General features: G+C 29.7%; 2 protein-coding genes and 1 long non-coding RNA gene across 3 annotated transcripts in view; 2 read left to right on the plus strand and 1 right to left on the minus strand.

Annotated features, from left to right (window-relative positions):
- Positions 1–618: 618 nt before the first annotated feature.
- Positions 619–10,269, plus strand: LOC111703435 (thioredoxin domain-containing protein 3 homolog). Its single transcript, XM_023475376.1, has 9 exons — positions 619–787; positions 2,775–2,867; positions 3,708–3,764; positions 4,999–5,055; positions 6,890–6,955; positions 8,304–8,344; positions 9,121–9,172; positions 10,006–10,079; positions 10,191–10,269. Exons 1-9 carry the CDS (start codon positions 653–655, stop codon positions 10,267–10,269), a joined length of 654 nt encoding a protein of 217 aa, XP_023331144.1. The 5' UTR covers positions 619–652.
- A 1,123-nt stretch (positions 10,270–11,392) lies between these two features.
- On the plus strand, positions 11,393–12,916 carry LOC111703593 (uncharacterized). Its single transcript, XR_002765636.1, has 3 exons — positions 11,393–11,633; positions 12,324–12,391; positions 12,637–12,916. It is a non-coding gene; the product is annotated as an uncharacterized LOC111703593 (long non-coding RNA).
- A 2,021-nt stretch (positions 12,917–14,937) lies between these two features.
- The window catches only part of LOC111703611 (adenylate kinase isoenzyme 1), a gene marked incomplete in the record, with an annotated part of 10,897 nt that continues 7,445 nt past the window's right edge, over positions 14,938–18,389 (minus strand). Inside the window, 3 exon segments of the mRNA XM_023475599.1 lie at positions 14,938–15,090; positions 15,509–15,703; positions 16,766–16,861. Of these exon segments, the coding sequence (XP_023331367.1) occupies positions 15,028–15,090; positions 15,509–15,703; positions 16,766–16,861 (354 nt within the window).

Below are 18,389 nucleotides of genomic sequence, written 5' to 3' on the forward strand. Positions count from 1 at the left end.
TTTTGCCAATCTGTTTTTCTTTCTTAGATTTTTTAATTCCTGCTTTTTTCTTTTTTCTTTGTTTCTTTCTTACAAATTTTGTTATTTCGTTCATCTTTCGTTCATCTTTCTTTCTTTCTTTCTTTCTTTCTTTCTTTCTTTCTTTCTTTCTAACAATTATCGCTATACGTCCTTTTCTCTGAGACGTTTTTACACTTTAACTTTTCTACATGAAAAAATCACATTATATCACAAAAGAAGCAAGGTAGAAGTTAAATAACAAAATTAATTAAGAATAGCAAAAATGTTCATATAGCAAAATCATCTATATAAAAAATGGCATATACAATATATCAATACAATGAAGACGACTTTCTATTTTATTTTTAATTTCTATTAAGCTTTATAACAACAGAATAGAAACATTTAAACTAAGAGAAGTTGTCAATTTACAGCTTCTCTTTGTTTACTTGTAATTTGAAAATTTGCTTGTTCGGAATCGAAGCATTATTAATAGAAAGTCGTCTTTATTGTATTGATATAACTGCCGACACCTGTTGCTAAAATGATAAAGAAAAGGTGACATAAGGCAAAAATGAGATATAATAAAGTAGGAAAAATTAGTATGAGTAATGTAGTAAAAAAGTTGTTGTTGCGGAAACGTCCAGCAAAAATGGCAGCAAAAAATACGTCTAAAGCAAAAATGTTGTTATGTTTTCAAACTCTATTAGATATGGTTAAAAAAAGAGCAGCTTTGGGATTAGCTCCCCCTACAAATGAAGAGGAGTGGTTTAATACACTTAAGAAGGTAATTATTTAAAGGGATTATACTTAAGAAGGTAATTATTTAAAGGGATTATTACACTTAAGAAGGTAATTATTTAAAGGGATTATTACAATTAAGAAGGTAATTATTTCAAGGGACTATTACACTTCAGAAGGTAATTATTTAAAGGGATAATTACAATTAAGAAGGTAATTATTTAAAGGGATTATTACACTTGAGAATACCATGCTAGCATAGAGAATATAATATATATTAGAGGGGAATGAAGACAATCCCTCGGTATGAATTTTTTCAGTCCCTTTCAGCCTGAAAGGGAGTTCAAAGTGTACCCCTTCTTTATATCAATTTCGAATTTTTTAAAGCTGTTAAATAAACTTTATAAAATGAATTAGGTGAATAAAAACATAATATTTAAATTTCGACCTTCTCTTCCTGAGTTTTATGGGTCCAACTGTATAAAATGAATTAAAATATTAAGTTTATGACCATCCTCAATTTTGGTGAAAAAAAAGTTGGATCATATGTTGATATCTTGAATATTTCTAAAATATTGGGTTTCCCTCTTTGATTACCTGCAGGCTTCAATGATAAGAATGTTTTTTAACCCTATCCCCGCTGGGGTACTTGAAAACCAGGATACGCTGGGGGGGGGTCAATTTGACCCCCCCCCCTCTAAATCCCATGTTTTATGTCCAAATATGACAAATGATACATCATTAGAAAGCTCTTGTGCTCTACTTTTAGAATCTGCAAAAAAATTTGCAAATTTGCGAAAATTGAATTTTTTATCGCAAAATCCAGTTTTATAGTAAAAATGTTTGCAAAAAAAAATTTGTCCAAAAAATGACAAATTATACATTTTTGAAAAGCCCTTGACCATGCCATTTCAAATATGCAAAAATTTTTGCAAAATTTTAAATAACCTGATTTTTAATCAAGAAAAACTAAAAATGTGCAAATTTCCTTTGACAGGTTGTTTGCAAAAAATTTGCAATTTTTTTTTCGCAAAACTTGTGCAATCCGTTTCCTTATGTCATAGGCTTTCCAAAAAGCTAAATTTTATCAAAATCTGACAAGTGAAAGTGGGTCAAAACAAAGATTTAGTTTGCTATAGGCAAAAGCAGTCATTCAGGCAGTGTGCCTGAGGACTCAGGCAGTTAGTATTAAAGCCCGGTTTTAGGCCTAAAGGGAGGGCTTTGGGTATGTAAGAAAAGTCAGAAAATTTCAACAGCCTCAGACCAGTACTTTTTGAGTTATGTAAAAAAAACTACAAGGGGGGGTCAAATTGACCCCCCCCCAGCGGGAATAGGGTTAATGAAAAAAAATATTAGATTGATTTTTATCCACATGTGCATGACAGGCTATAAGAGAATTGATTTAGCGAAAATCAAAAAATTTTCAAGAAAACTTTCTATAAAATGATGTTTCAGGGCCCAAAAGGTTATATAGCGCAAATATGTGAAGTACACCTGCAGTATGGAAACAGTACAACAAAATGGCCGTTTTACACTTTTTTCGAGTAAATTCCCCTCTAATATATATTCTATTCTCTATGCATGCCAGCCTGGCCTTCTGGCACACAGTTGAAATAAAGTGAAGTTTGTTTTTATTTTGTGATTCTTTTTTTTCAATTTCTTATTTTTAAAACCTAATAACTGTTTCTAAAACTATTATTTTAGTTTGTAGTATTTTAAAGTTTTTGGACCAAAATTTCAAAGCAGAAATGTGAATTAAAAAATTAATTTTAATTTAATTTTATTTCTTTTGAAAAAAAGTAATTTAGAAATATTCTAAATTTTTTTAAGTAAATCCAGGAACCAATCAAAGCTTGAGAGCACACCTGCTATAATGTACAGCTAATTTAACTTAAGGTGCACAATGATTACTTGTATGGCATGTTAATAATAGAATTCACCATGTGAGTAAGAATTATAAAGAACACAATAAACTCATAAAGGGGATTAATGAATTTAAAGATCTTCAAATAAGATGCACATGTATTTTTCAGGATGGATTAATAATAATAGATGTGTACAACAAATGGTCTGGACCCTGTCTAGCTATGTCTTCTGTTATTAAAAAGATTAGAGTTCAATGTCAGGTACTTTTCAGTATCTTTATTAACCCACTAATTCAATCATTCAGAACTGAGAATATTTTCAGGCAGCGCTATCATTACTACTTCTAGAAAATTAGAAGATGTGATTTTTTTCAATTTTAAACTAATAATTGTGTCTCTTTATAGCATAGATCTAAAGAAATTAAATATAATTAAGAACATTTATTTCTATTATACAAATATAAGTTTACTACTATGCTCTGTTTTGTTAGAAATTAAACATTTGTATGATGTATAACAATTTATAATAACTTTTATTGTGTTGGTTCTGCAGTGTTAATTTGATATTAACAAGATATTGTATAAATCCACCTATCTTTAGATAGATAGATAGATAGATAGATAGATAGATAGATAGATAGATAGATAGATAGATAGATAGATTTAATATTTTAATAATATAAATTACAGGTCAAAGATCTAAAGTGTAGCTTCTCTTGACGTTTATTTTCAAGGGAGTGTTCATATAAAATGAAATAGGATCCAGTTTGGATTCAAATTACAAATATTCTTTAAACGCCATATTTTATTTTTTACCAAGTTTTGAAAAAAGTGTCCTTTTCAAAAAAGAAACATATTTGTTCCTCTAAAATTCATTGTAAAGGAATTGAGTTTTTGCCACAAACTCTGATTTTCTAATCACTATATCTGTGTAACCCGATGTTGTATATAGACCTTAGTTATTTCAAACTATTAATAAGTCTAGATAAATTAATCTAAGTTTGGAATATCAAAGGTTTGCATAATCAGGTTGCAAAGATATTGGGATCAGAATATTTGAGTTTGTGGCAAAAAAAATTCCTTTGATTTTATATTTTCCAGGTCAAACTTGGAAGAGAGTTTAATCATACAACCGCTTGCTGTGACGATATACCGCAGGTAATACTATCACGGACAGCCGTAGTACATTTAAAGTTCCGAGCCGGGTCAACCTTTCCAGTCCCAGTTTGTACTGTATCGCCCGGACATTGGGTAAATAAAGCAGAAACTCAATAGGACTAGCCGTGGTGCAACAAGGTTGACGCTGTCAGACTTTAGGTTGGATTTACTTTATCTAAAGGGCCAGAGGTGCGTGCTATGTTTTATTTTAAACAAAAACGTTTTATTGTTAATGTTTAGAAGTAAACCATTTAAAATTTGTTTAAAGCAAAACGGCAAAAAACCTGGACAATTAACGCATTCCCACTATTTATGGTTAAATATTAAATTTTAATAACTAACATCTCTTACATATATGCTTTGCTAAACAGATCGGATTCAAATTTGCGTGGGACCTCATGTAACGTCAAATGATCCTAGGGAAGGTTTATGGATGCTTAGAATTGATAAAAAGTGCCAAAATTTTGATTTTTCAAAATCACTCTTAAAACAATTAAAAGCAACAATTCTAAGTTTAAATCGAAGAAGCCTAAAGAATTAATATTTGAAATCCCAACAGCGTTGATCTAAAAACAAATTGATTCAAATGTTTGGCCACCTTCCCCTCACCTCCCGTTCAAATTTACTCCCGTTCAAATCCAGATCTTTTTGATAAAATTAAATTCACTAAAAACCCTTTCAGAGAGTAACATCAATTATAATCAGAAATGAATTCGCAAAAAAATTGTATTCAATTTTAGCTTTTAGGAAATATATATCTGAATGATTTATTTCATAAAAGTGCATAGTTAATTTTTCTAAAAATTTGAAAAATAAATTTTTAATCAGAAACCTTTATTTATTGGTTACTGATTTTGCATACGTGTTAAATTATCATAGTTTTTTTGCATGTTTATGTTTTACATAAATGGAAAAATTTAATTTTTAAAGAATAGCAGGAATTTTCTGTTCAATTTAATCTTTGTTAGATTTTTTTATTTAGCCCTGTATTGGGGTTTAAAGAAATCGTAAAGCTTTAAGAGAATTATTGTGCGAACACAATTATTTATTATTATTATTTGTTTTTAATCTCAACAAACAGAAACAATCTCATAAACTGACGATGGTCAACCCAGACCGAAATATATTTTCAAGATATGTGGAACGAAAATCTACTTTTTTACTCTACAGAGGTTTGGTCCATAACCATCACCGAATATTAAACAATTATTTATATTTATATATATTTTATCAGTTGAATATATTCAAACGCAGTTGCAAACCGGTTTTTCTCTTCTATAGAGATCAGCAGGTAAGATATAGATTACTAAACCTAAACCTGAACTAAACCCTAACTAAACCTGAACTAAATCTGAACTAAACCTAAACTAACCCTAATCTAAACCTTAACTAAACCCGAATTAAACCTAAACCTAAACAAACACTAAACCTGAAATAAACCTGAACTAAACTTGAACTGAACCTAAACCTGAACATAACTGAACTAAAACTAAACAAAAACTAAATCTGAACTAAAACATAACCTATAAACCTGAACTAAACCTGAACTAAACCTAAACCTCAACTAAACCTGAACTAAACCTAAACCTCAACTAAACCTGAACTAAAACTTTATCAAAACTTAACCTGAACTAAAACATAAACTATAAACCTCAACTAAACCTGAACTAAACCTAAACAAAAACTAAACCTGAACTAAAACATAAACTATAAACCTCAACTAAACCTGAACTAAACCTAAATCAAAACTAAACCTACCTGAAAAGTAAAATTCAGAAATGAAGAAAACTGGAAACCAAATATTTTATTGATCCTCAATTCTAATTAAAGAAAAGAATGTCGTGTAAATCGGGAACACAGTTATCCAAAGTGGGAATGTTTTCATAGAAAAATCCGCTAAATCCATTTAAACTAAAGCTTGAAACAAGATTTATAAGATACATGTCTAGGCCAGGCTACAAGAAAGAAGAAGTAAGTTAGTAAAGTAAAACCAAATTCCGCTTGTTTGCGACGCTACAAAATTGACTCGATTTATAAAATTAATACATTATTATATTTATAGATCTCTGGATAGGTTTACTAGTAAAATTACGGCTTTACATTTTGCAAAAAAGTTATTTTCCGAAACTATAAGATATTTGAAAACCTAATTATAGATGTATACTAGTAAGGGAGGTAAGGTGGCAGAGCTCATGTATATTTTAACTTTGATCATAAAAATAGAAAAGAAAAATCCGATAGAGAGAAGAAAATGAGGAATTTTTCAATATTCAACAAAATATAAATTTGGAAGAATTCTTAATATGTATTTTTTAAGCTATATACTCAATCCTGGGGACTGATAAAACTTCAAGTTAAAATACACTTTAGAGACACCCAGTAAACAGGGCCTTGTTAAAAAGAACCGAAATATTCTCATTCAAATTTTGTTTCAACGATAGCTGATCAAATTCAGTAGGATATAAAGGGTGTTTTGCTAAAAATTGAAGGGGGTATAGACCTAATATCGAATCGAATTCGATATTGATCGCTAGTAATCCTACTTTTATCTGTTGCGTTTGTGCATAAAGAGAAAATGGTTAGAAACGTATTTCACCCAAGAAAATTCACTCAGATTGTAAATAATTCAATTAAATTTAAAGTAATCATTTAGATTTTACAACTTTTTTTAAAAAAAATATATGTAGTTGATATTTCATTATGTTTCTTTATTTTGTTTTCTAATGAATACTTTTTTGATTAATTAATTTTAGGAATGAAAATTTTCAAAATAAACCTTCAGATCGTATAAAATAAAAATTTTCCGAAATATTAACTGTCACTTTTTATTTTTTAGCTCTTTAATGTGTTTCATTGGAACAACTTAGTAAATATTTTTTTTGTTTGCATTCATTTTTCTTCAACAAGTAATTAAAAAGGATTGGAACTGGATAGGCTGTAAAGAACTTAATTAGAATCTTTTTATGATTTTGTTTGCTTTTTTGTAATCAACTGCAGTTGATATGTGTATAATAGACATGGACCTTTACAAATAAGTTTTTACATTAATGGGATTCAATGAAAATTGTTTCAAGTCCAAATCTCAGCTTTTTATGAAAGAATGAAAATTTGTTTGTTTGTTGCAGTTGATCTGGGTAATACAAGGAGCTGATGCTGCAAGTATGAGGAAATATATCAATGAAGAAATGAAGGTTAACCCTAAAAAGGCGGAGGGGGGGGGGCGTTTGGTGCCCCCATGTATTTTTTTTGTCCTAGAACTCTCATTTTAACACTATTACCGTGAAATTTTGTGTCTTTTAATGAAAAGTAATATTCTTTTAAAATTTACAGGGTAGGGTACAGGGCGGAGAAAAGTCCGGTCTGTGAAAAAAAAATCTAGAAGCTACAGATCTAAAAACTATAATTTTGAAAAGCCCTTGAAAAATGCATGTAGAAACATGTGTCACACTTTGACATTTGTATAAAACAAACAAATATTTTTTTCTCATTCTTTTTACCCCTTTTTAGGCATTTTTTTCAACCCTCCATAGCACCCACACTATTAAAGATATCGGTCTAATTTTCTTTCTTTGAGCTGGCCTTGAAAATTGGGCCATGAACATGCATTTCAACCCAATACCTATTCTCTAAGACCTTTTTCTAAGGGGCTTTACATAGATTCAGACCCCCCAGCCTTTATTGGATTAAAAAAAAACCTGAGTTAGAGACTTAGTTACAGATTAGGTTGCAGAGTTTGGTAAATATTATGTTACAGATTTAGTTACAGAATTATTGCTAATTAAGATACAGTTTGATCTACATATTTAGTTACAGTTCGGGTTAAGATTTAGTTACAGATTGTAAAAGTCATAATTACGCAAAAATAACTTTAACTTTATCCATATATTAATTTGCAACTAAGCCTATAGCTCGCTTATACTTAATCTGTAACCAATTCTGTAACTGATTCTTTTTCTTAATCTGTAACTAAATCTATAACTAAATCTGCAACTCATTCTATTACTTAATCTGTAAATAGATTTTTAACAAATATGAAACTCAATATATGATAATATGACTCAATTCATAAATCAATTTGTAATCTAAAACACAATCTTAAATTTATTAAATAACTCAATCTTTGACAAAATATTAAACTCAATATATAACTAAATCTATAACTCAATCTTTAAAAAAATATGTAACTCAACATATATCTCAATCTGTAACTCATTCGGTCTTACTTAATTTGTAACTCCATCTGTAACTCATTCTATAACTCAATCTTAAAAAAATATGTAGTTTAATATATCAAGTATATATCAATCTGTAACTCAATACATATCTCAATATGTAACTCATTCTGTTACTTAATCTTTAACTCCATCTGTAACTCATTCTATAACTAAATGTCTGACAAAATATGTAACTTAATCTGTAACTGAATCTTTAACTTAATCTGTAACACATCTGTGACTCTATCTCCAACTCAACCTATAACTCAATCTGTAACTTAATCGGAATAATTTTAAAATAATATAATTATTATTATAATTAAAGGATTGCGAACCAGGAACAAACAGGAGAACTAGGACTCTTAGGTAGAATCTTTCTAACAAAGATCTTCGCTCATGTATATATATTTATATGTCAGCTATAGCGGGTCCAACGGCTGAACCTAATTAGCTGAATTTGTATAGGAAACCCAGGGGTATACCCCGGGGTTAACATGGGCTAAAAAAATCTTCAGCTAGTCTTCTATATAATAAAGCTCTTTTCTCATATATATATATATATATATATAGGTTAGCTTTAGCTGTCCAAATGGCGAAACCAAATTGACTGACATTTTTTAAGGAATCCCGTGCGTTAACCAAGGAGTAATTTTTTTTTTGATATCTTTGAAATTCCACGGGCAACTTCAGCTAGTATAGTTTAAAATAGCGTTGGCATGGTTAGGGGTAGCAATCTTAATAGTTCTGAAACAATCAACCTGGATTCTTTTTTAAATTTTAAAACTTTGAAAGGAATTGAGTCTTTGCCACAAACTCTGATTTTCTAACATCTATATCTTTGCCATTCAATGTCGTAGACCTTTGATATTTCAAACTATTAATTCTGCTAGAGCTTGTAATCTAAGTTTGAAAACTTTAAGATTTACACCATCAGGTTCGATAGATATAGGGATTGGAAAGTTTTAGTTTGTTGCAAAGACTCAATTCCTTTAGATAATAACAGTGGTAATATATAAGTTTTTGTACACAAATCGACACCTTTCACTCAACACCTAGCAAATATATTGTGTAATTAAATTAATAAAGATGTATAACACTGATTAAAATATTGATCCAATAGTTTTATAAATAGTTAATTTTAGTTTAGAAGACGCTGTTCCAGTTGATCAAGAAGATCTAGATTCTGAATTTGAGGTGAATTAAAGGGACTGTAAGCGTAATTTCAAGTGACCCTCTATGTAAACGTGGCAATGCCCGATTCACAACGGTACCTTTAAGAAACCTTTTTATTTTGAATAAAGTAGAGGATATTGTTATTTTTCCAGTTTTTAATTTGTTTGATTAATATAATTCTAAGATGTTTTCCTTCAAGAGAAATTCGCAAGTCACTTTTGTAAAGAAACCATTATTGAAAATTAACAGTTTTCCAGAATTATAAAGATTGATAATTCATCCTTAATCGGACCATGCATATCTTTGCAAGGAGGACCACTTGAAACTACACTTGCAATATGTCTTTATATTTACAACTAGACGTTTTCATAGAGGAACTCTTTTTCCTTTTTTTTAAAGGTTTCCCACAAGATATTTTCTTGGAAATCTTATTTTTCAGCTAAGGAGAAAGAACGATAAGATATTTGAATTTAATTGAAGAATTGCAAGCAAAACTTTCATGAAAGTTTGTAGACTTTTTATTTAGGATTCATGGATCGTTGACTTTCTAAGATACTATAATGAAAATGTGCTCGTTACATTAACCTTTCTTCAAAATCAAAATTTAAAATCTAAAATGAACGCATTCTTACTTGTTTCAGGAAATAACAACGTCAAAAACAAAATTGAAGGTTGACATTATTAAACCGATAAATTTGAGTGAAACAAACTGAGTTCTTGCCACGAGCTCTGATTTTCTAATAATTCGATCTAATCCTTCTCAAAAATAAGATTGCAATAATATAGGGATTACAAATTTTGAGATTGTGGCAAAACTCTAATTTTCTTTGAGAAAAGACTAATTTTTGTAATAGATCATAGAGGAGACTGAAAGACGGGCTAGAGTAGTGGAGGAAACAGGAGTAGATTTTTATCTAGATAACACAAGGCAAGCAAGGATATTATCATTATTATTATAGTATTATTAAATATCAAATCATCGTTTATCTGGTGTTCTGAATCCAGTAATGAATCCTGTTTTATCCTAGTGATATTTTAGAGTTTTACTTCTCACGGATGCCCACAAGAAGCTGAATCTGATAAACAGGCACTTGGGGTCTGCAGGAGAGAAGAATTAAAAATTTTCATGATTGAAATTAAAACGAAATAAATTTTTTGAGAGGGGGGGGGGTCTAGTAAGTTTATGGTTAGTCTTTAATTACCTTTTTTAACAAAATGTGACCTTAACCATTCAAAATGCCTTTTGAACACTTTCTAGTCTAGAGATGGGCTTGGTTTACTTTTATTTTCATTTCTATCGTTCATTCGTTCGTTTTTAATTGTTCAAGAAAAAATATCGTTCGTTTTTAAAATAATCGTTCATTTTCCATCTATACTGTTGTTTTCTCATTGAACGATCATTCAGTAAAAAATCGTTCGTTCAGCAAAACCGTTTGTCTTCATTTGAAAAATTTGTTCGAAAATAAGTACAGTAAGACACTTAAAACTGTTGAATAGGGAGACGACATTTAATCAACTTACTAGTAAAGCTATTTGCTTTGTAACAATATTAAATGCACTTCAGTATTGCTAAAATGTCGTCTTCCTATTCTACAGTTTTCTGGTTATCACTGTATATTATAATAGATATCAAATTCAATGGTGAAAATATTAGAATTTAGAGTATTTGTTAAATAGAAATTTTAAATGTAAATAATTTATATACTAATTATTATATTAGCAATTCTTCACTGTCTGCAGGATTCAGTATTTTGGATACAAAAACAGTAGAGCTGACCAAGGAGTTCATAGGATAATATATTTTCATCTAAAACTTATTCAATAAATTCATATTTTTCTACAGGGGTAGGCGATTATGTTAATAAATTGGAGACGACTTTCGCTTTCAATTTTGATTAGTATCAAACTGTTAAACACTATATATACACAGAAACATGTCAATTAAAAAAGATTCTCTTAGATAATTTGTAAACTTTTAGTTAGAAAAAAAGTTTTTTACAATCGAAACTAACAGAAAAAAGTAGTCTTCTTTGTATTGATAAAATGGCCTACCACGTAGTCATTCCTCTCAATTTTAATTTCTTGAAACAAAAATAAAACTTGTATAATTTTCTTGATAAAATAAAAATACACCGGCAAATTACCAAGCAGAAAAATTAAAAGAAACCAAACATATTTGGAAACTAATCTCGTAGACATTTAACATATCAAATTATATATTAAATATTCATTAATCTAACAAATATATAAAATTTCAAATGGTGGTTTAGGACCCCCCCCCTTCCCAACCCTCACCCTCCTATTTCAGACAAAAATAGCCCAACCGGGAAGGGTCTAGACTCTATAGGTTCATATATTTAGGATTCAAACTAAAAAAACACTAGTAAATATAAATATATATATGTTTAGCCAGCTTGCTGCGAATTAATTTGGATGTTATAGAAACATTTACAGACAAATCTACAACATGTCATCTTATCAGGTTAATGTGCTTATACTTCAAGGTGAATAGAGATAGGCGCGTTCGTTTCTTTTCATTTCTTTCGTTCATCATTTCGTCCCTTTTTATATTAAAAAAAATGATTTCTTTCATTTTCTATATTTCGTTCATTTTTTCACTGAACGATGATTCAGTAAAATAGTTTGCTTAGTAAAATCGTTCGGTCAGTAATTTCGTTCGTTCAAAAAAATCGTTTTTTCGGTAAAAAAACTATCTTTTTTTCAAAGTTTGTTAAAAATCGTTCTTTTAATCGAAAAACTATCGTTTTTTAAAAAGTTCGTTCAAAAAATCGTTCGTTTAGTAAAATTTCTATAGCATGTCTTGTAGTAGGCAATGCAGTTTTCTATACATAATTGTAGATCATAATAAATAAAGCTACGATGTATGTAAGGGTGTATGTATGTATGTGTATGTGTATATGTATATATATGTATGTTTATATGTAGGTCACAAATTAATTGCATCCTTATTAATGCATCCTAAGTGAATCTGCGCAAGGGGGTGTTTTTATTTGTAACAAAGAAGGTTGACAAATAAAAGAGTTGTTTCTAAAAAATAATATTTGTGGAAAAAAGCTCTTTAAAGTTTTATTAGGAACACTTTTTGAGGTTTTGAGTATTTTATATTTACTTTGCTAAACAAAACTGAGTCAGCTGATCATCATTTATTTAGACATAACCATTCGGAGGAGACAGTAGATAATTACTTTAGAAGTAAAGACGACAACAATACTGCCTCAGGTCAAAATTACTTAATTTAGTTGTTCACAGGGACTGTCAGCATTATTTAATGTGATCTTTCAATTAAGTGCCTTCAATACAGTCTTTAGATGACAATTGTGCAGTGTAAAAAGACGCATATTCACAAATTAGTGTCTCGCAAAACCTTTTGCTTTGAAACAACATGAAAGTAAGTATTGGTATAATGTCGTCTTGTAAGCTGGTTACACTGTATGGTACATATAAAGATTAATCTTGAATTCCAGGTAAGCCTACCAACACAGTCGAGCCGTTTAACTCTATCAATCTGAAGGATCTCAGGTTCACCTGTCTCAGTCCGACCAATAGTAGTATCTTTCTCAAGGAATACTTTGCTGACGAGTTCAAGATGGATAAATATAAACATTAAACTTTATGATCTGATGGGTGTTTAGCTCAACAGTCTGGATGAATGTTCATATTAAACAGTATCACTCCCAGTCCCATGTGCAGTGGTGTTTCACTGAACAGTTCAATAAGGATAAATGTGTATATATTAAACTTTATATTTCCGTTTGGTAAATATTATGTNTGAACAGTTCAATAAGGATAAATGTGTATATATTGAACTTTATATTTCCTATGGAGTGTTTAGCTGAACAGTTCAATAAGGATAAATGTGTATATATTGAACTTTATATTTCCTATGGAGTGTTTAGCTGAACAGTTCAAAAAGGATAAATTGAAATATTGAACATTATTTCCCATGGGGTGTTTAGCTGAACTTTATATTTATGTCAATGAAGGATAGATATATATATATATATATATTGAACTTTACATTTCCCATGTGGCGTTTAGCTGAACAGTTCAAGAAGGCTAAATATTAATACTGAACCTTTTTTTCTTTTGGGTGTTAAGCAGTTGAAAAAAGGTTATGAAAAAATTAACTTTGTTTTTTCCATGGTTGGATGATATAGCTGAACATTTTAAAAAGTATAGATGCATACTACAATGATAACCAGAACACTTTCAGACTCTTTTTATGACTCTAAATGAACATGAGACATAACAAGTGTGCGGTGTAAAAAGGCCCAAATGACTAAACAACTGATTTTATAATTTATTAGAAAAACTATTTGTTTTTTTAAACGCATCAAATACTATTTATTATCGCTTTAATGTCGTCTTCTTATTCTACAGTTTTCTGGTTATCACTGTACATATTGAACACTATCTTTACTGAAATGGATGTTTAAAGGGACCGATCACTTATTTGGTAATTTCAGGGTAAACTAAACAGCCTATTCGCTGTTGATTGGTAATAGTCTTACTTTTCAAAGACAACTGTGGCCGGAAAAAAGCCGATTTTTCGTTCAGAATTCGAGCGCAAAGGAACGGTCCCTCTCTTTCGACACTATTTGATGTTTTTTCAGTAACAGCAGCCCAATAACATCTAAATTTTTTATATTTTAATGTCATTATGTGTTCGTTATTATGTACTAAAATATGAAAACTTTTTAAATATTTGAGTTAGCAAGAAATTTACGTTTTTCGTATTAAAACATGTAAAATGTGAATACAAAGACGACGTCTCTACGATAATCAATTAATCATTTCTCGTATTTTGGTTCGTAGATTTTGCAGATTTTGTTCCCGTATGTGCACAACTTTTCATTTGTCATGCCGCGTTCAATTCAGCTTTTTACACAGGCAATATACAATTTTGAATGCGATAAAATAGTGTTATTTTAGAAATAGAAAGTTAAAAAACAAAAAAAAATTTAAAGATAACGACATTTGCAATTAACGATTAGAATAGATACTAAAGTTTAATTTTATACTCGAAATTTATTTTGATTCACAACATACTGAAAAAAACATCAATTAGTGTCTATAGAGAGGGACCGTCCCTTTGCGCTCGAATTCTGAACTAAAAATCAGCTTTTTCTCCGGCCACAGTTGTCTTTGAAAAGTAAGACTATTACCAATCAAGAGCGAATAGGCTGTTTAGTTTACCCTGAAATTACCCAAATAAGTGATAGGTCCCGAAAATAACAATATTTGTTGTTTTTAATAAATAAAATATAAGAGACACTTGACATTAGGGAACCTTGTTTACTTTTCTTAAACATTGTCTTTTATTTAACTTAAAAGATAGTTCATGTCAAAAGACACATTATATTCGAATAAATTTAAAATGATTAAAATTTCATACATTTTCGATCTTAAATACTATTTTTGAAGAGTTCTTAAAACAACAAAAAGTTTGTTTTCCTATTTTGGTTTAAATCTTAAACTAGAGGAGCTCCGAGGTCAAACAACCTTAAGAGTAGTTTTTTTTTATAAATTTGACCTTTTCCTAATGTCTTTTGAACTTTTAAAGTCAAATCCGATAAAATGTTTGCAAGATGTTTAAACAGCTGAAACATCCAACATACAGGGTCAACCACAAATAATGAGACTTCAGTGACGACTGCACGGAATTAATACTGTTTGTTTCCTTATATTCATTATTCTCTGCCGTCGTCTTTACTTGTTAGTAATCTTGTAGCTAATGCTTATCAGTATATATTATTTAACTTAAAAAATATGATAATTTTATTGATTCACTTTAACATATTTATTTTACAAAAATGTTTTGCTTACATTTTATTTATGAAAATCGTTAGTTTTCATTAAGATTCTAGATTTTTACAAACATCTGCAAATATATCTCCTACACTTCTCTCACTGTTTATCTGAAAAATAGATTTATTTGTAAATTGTCCTGGTTCAAGGGAATGTTACCGTATGTTCAAGTGAGCCTTTAAACAAAGAGAGAATGTCTGATTGACAGCGGTACCCGTTAAACCTTAATCTGATTAATAATTTGGAAGATTACGTTGTTTTTCTGTGTTTAATTCAGTTAATTTTTCCATTGATTCAAAACTAAATAATGCGCAAGCCACTTTTGCAGAGAGATGAGAAAACCTATGAATGAAAATAAACAGTTTTCAAAAGCAAAACATATCTATTTAGTTCTTGATCAGACAAAGCTTTTAAGGGTACCTTAGCATATCGGAAATGCCAGTAAAACTCTGTTTAGTCATTTATTGGTTTAAATTTTCGAAGAATTTTTAATACGAAATTTTTATTAATTTAATTATTGGGAATTACCTTGGTTAGAGACTTGCTGTATGCATCAATAACTGGTTTTGTCTTCTCTGTAAACAGCTGAATACGTTTCAAAATGGATTCCTCTTTGTCGTCAAAATTACCGCGTTCCTTTAGCCGACACTTGAGGACTTCTTCATTAGCTTCAAATACCAGAATTTTGGTCGGAGAACCGATTCTATCTTCAAACATCTTCGCCTTAATAAGAATATTTATAAATTAGCTTGGGAACCTAGCGTTGCCCAGGTTACTCAAAGTTACTCCCGCCGTTTACGCCGTTTAGAATATTAAAACTTAAAAACGCTAAGAACGTTCATGTTGCTCTCCTGAGCTCCTGAATCAAAATTTGGGACAAATCAGTCCAGGGGTTCCTGAGTTATGATCGGACAATCAAACAAACAGACAACCAATCAGAGATTACAACTTTATATATATAGATAATGATTTATTAAGTAAATTAAACTAGATATATCCTAGTTAATAAAATCTAGAAATCAACAAACAATTTGAAAAGACTGAAAAACGCCTTCTACTGGAAATCCAATATTCTTAAACTTACCTACTCTAAACCTACTGGAAATCCAAAAATATTCAACCCACCTGCTCTACTCCTACTGGAAATCCATAACTATTAAACCTACCTGCTCTCCTGCTGGAAATCCAATAATATTAATATAACCTGCTCTACTCCTAATATAAATCAAATAATATTAAACTTTTCTGCTCTGTACCTACTAAAAATCTAATAGTATTAAGTCTAACCTAACTGCTCTACTCTTACTAGAAATCCAATATTATTAAACCTTCCTGCTCTAATCCTACTAGAAATCCAATATTATTAAACCTTCCTGCTCTAATCCTACTAGAAATCCAATAATATTAAACTTTTCTTCTCTACTCCTACTGGAAATGCAATAATATTAAATCTACCTTCTCTAATCCTACTGGAAATCCAATATAATTAAACCTACCTGCTCTACTCCTACTTGAAATCCAATATAATTAAATCTACCTTCTCTAATACTACTTAAAATCCAATATGATTAAACCTTCCTGCTCTACTCCTACTGGAAATCCAATATTATTAAACCTACCTGCTCTACTCCTACTGGAAATCCAATATAATTAAACCTACCTGCTCTACTCCTACTTGAAATCCAATATAATTAAATCTACCTTCTCTAATCCTACTGGAAATCCAATATTATTAAACCTAAATGCTCTACTCCTACTGGAAATTTAATATTATTAAACCTATACCTGCTCTAATCCCGCTGGAAATCCATCAATAAGAAATCCTTTCGTTTTGTTCAGTCTTGTCATCATAGCTTCAGCCAGCAATCCAACCACCTCTTCCTAAAATACATAAAATAAATACGAACATTTAAAAGGACAGTTATTGTAATTTCAAGGGACCCTCTAATAAAATAAAGAGCTGGAAAAATCTAATATTCAAAGAAAAATCGCAACTAGTGAAAAGTAAGATTGAAAAGATTCAGTTCTCTTTTATGAACCTGTTGAAACTAAACTCTTTTTAAGATAGAAAACCCAGGATGTGTCTTGAAATATGATGGCCGTTCTTTATGATTTTTATGATTAATGATAAATTTACAACAACAGTCTCCTTATGTAAAGTCTCCCCTTATTTTAGAAATAGAAAGTTAAAAAACAAAAAAAAATTTAAAGATAACGACATTTGCAATTAACGATTAGAATAGATACTAAAGTTTAATTTTAAATTATTATTATTATTATCATTATTATTATTACTATTAGTATTATTATTATCGTTATTATTATTATCAGACGAAGATGTGAGGAGGTAGGACAAGATATTGTTAGCTAACCTCCCTCACCCCCTTTATTTTTCGCAACTTTTTCAGTTTGCATATTGCATATATTGAATGCCAAATGTAAAATTTGACAAGTTAATGAATTTTAAATTTGAGAAAAATGCATGGTCAATTCTAGTTTCATAGCTTATTTTTGGACTGGGCATTCTAAAATCATTCATAATATAAAAGTAGAACTCTCATTAAAGAACTTAACCACCGTTACCAGTAAACGATTGAAAACAGTATAATACTGTCCAAACCTAGCTTAATTGACGTGTTTGAAATGAACTAATTGATCCAGATAAATAGAACTTCATTAATGTCTGAAAGTGAAACATTTTTACTCTAAAACTATTCTCTAGAAAATTCTTTAGAATTCTTCTAAACAATTAAATGAAATTTATTCTCCGAGGATGCCTAATAGCTGTCGAGTGTTTATAACACTAAAAGCTAAAGTTCTAACATATTTATATTTGGAATAGAATATTTTATGCATTCATATTTAAATACCTGAGCTGAAAACTTTAGAAAACTTTTCAAAAACCGTTTTTTTCTGGGGTAATTGTGTCATATCAATTGAACGAAACAACGCTTAAATAAATGTAAGTTTTGGATTAATGTTTGTTAAGACTCGTTTAATATGATGATAGTCCTAAAATGTGATAAAATATATTTTTAATAGGTTCATTTTTACATGATTAAATTTATATTTGCTCAAATGCTCTAAAAGCCGGCTTGTGAAGAGCTGACTTTAATTCAATCGGATATTAGTTCAATTGACATAGCATTGTCTCTGTAATTGTTATCAAGCGTAACTTTTATACATTAGGGATATACAAAAAAAGAGGATTAAGAATAAAATCAAAAGTGTGTACATTGGATACTCAAGATTAAGCGATCAGGATTAAGGATATCTCATTCTAAAGTTTTCAGCTCAGAACAAATGGTTTTAAGTGGAATTAATAAGAATTTAATATCTGAAACTATTCAAGAGACAAATAAAGATAACACATTAATATATGTTTTACAAATTTGTATCAACCCCTCTA

This window comes from Eurytemora carolleeae, unplaced genomic scaffold, assembly GCF_000591075.1.
Source record: "Eurytemora carolleeae unplaced genomic scaffold, Eaff_2.0 scaffold100, whole genome shotgun sequence".
In the NCBI taxonomy this organism is placed as follows: Eukaryota; Metazoa; Arthropoda; class Copepoda; order Calanoida; family Temoridae; genus Eurytemora; species Eurytemora carolleeae.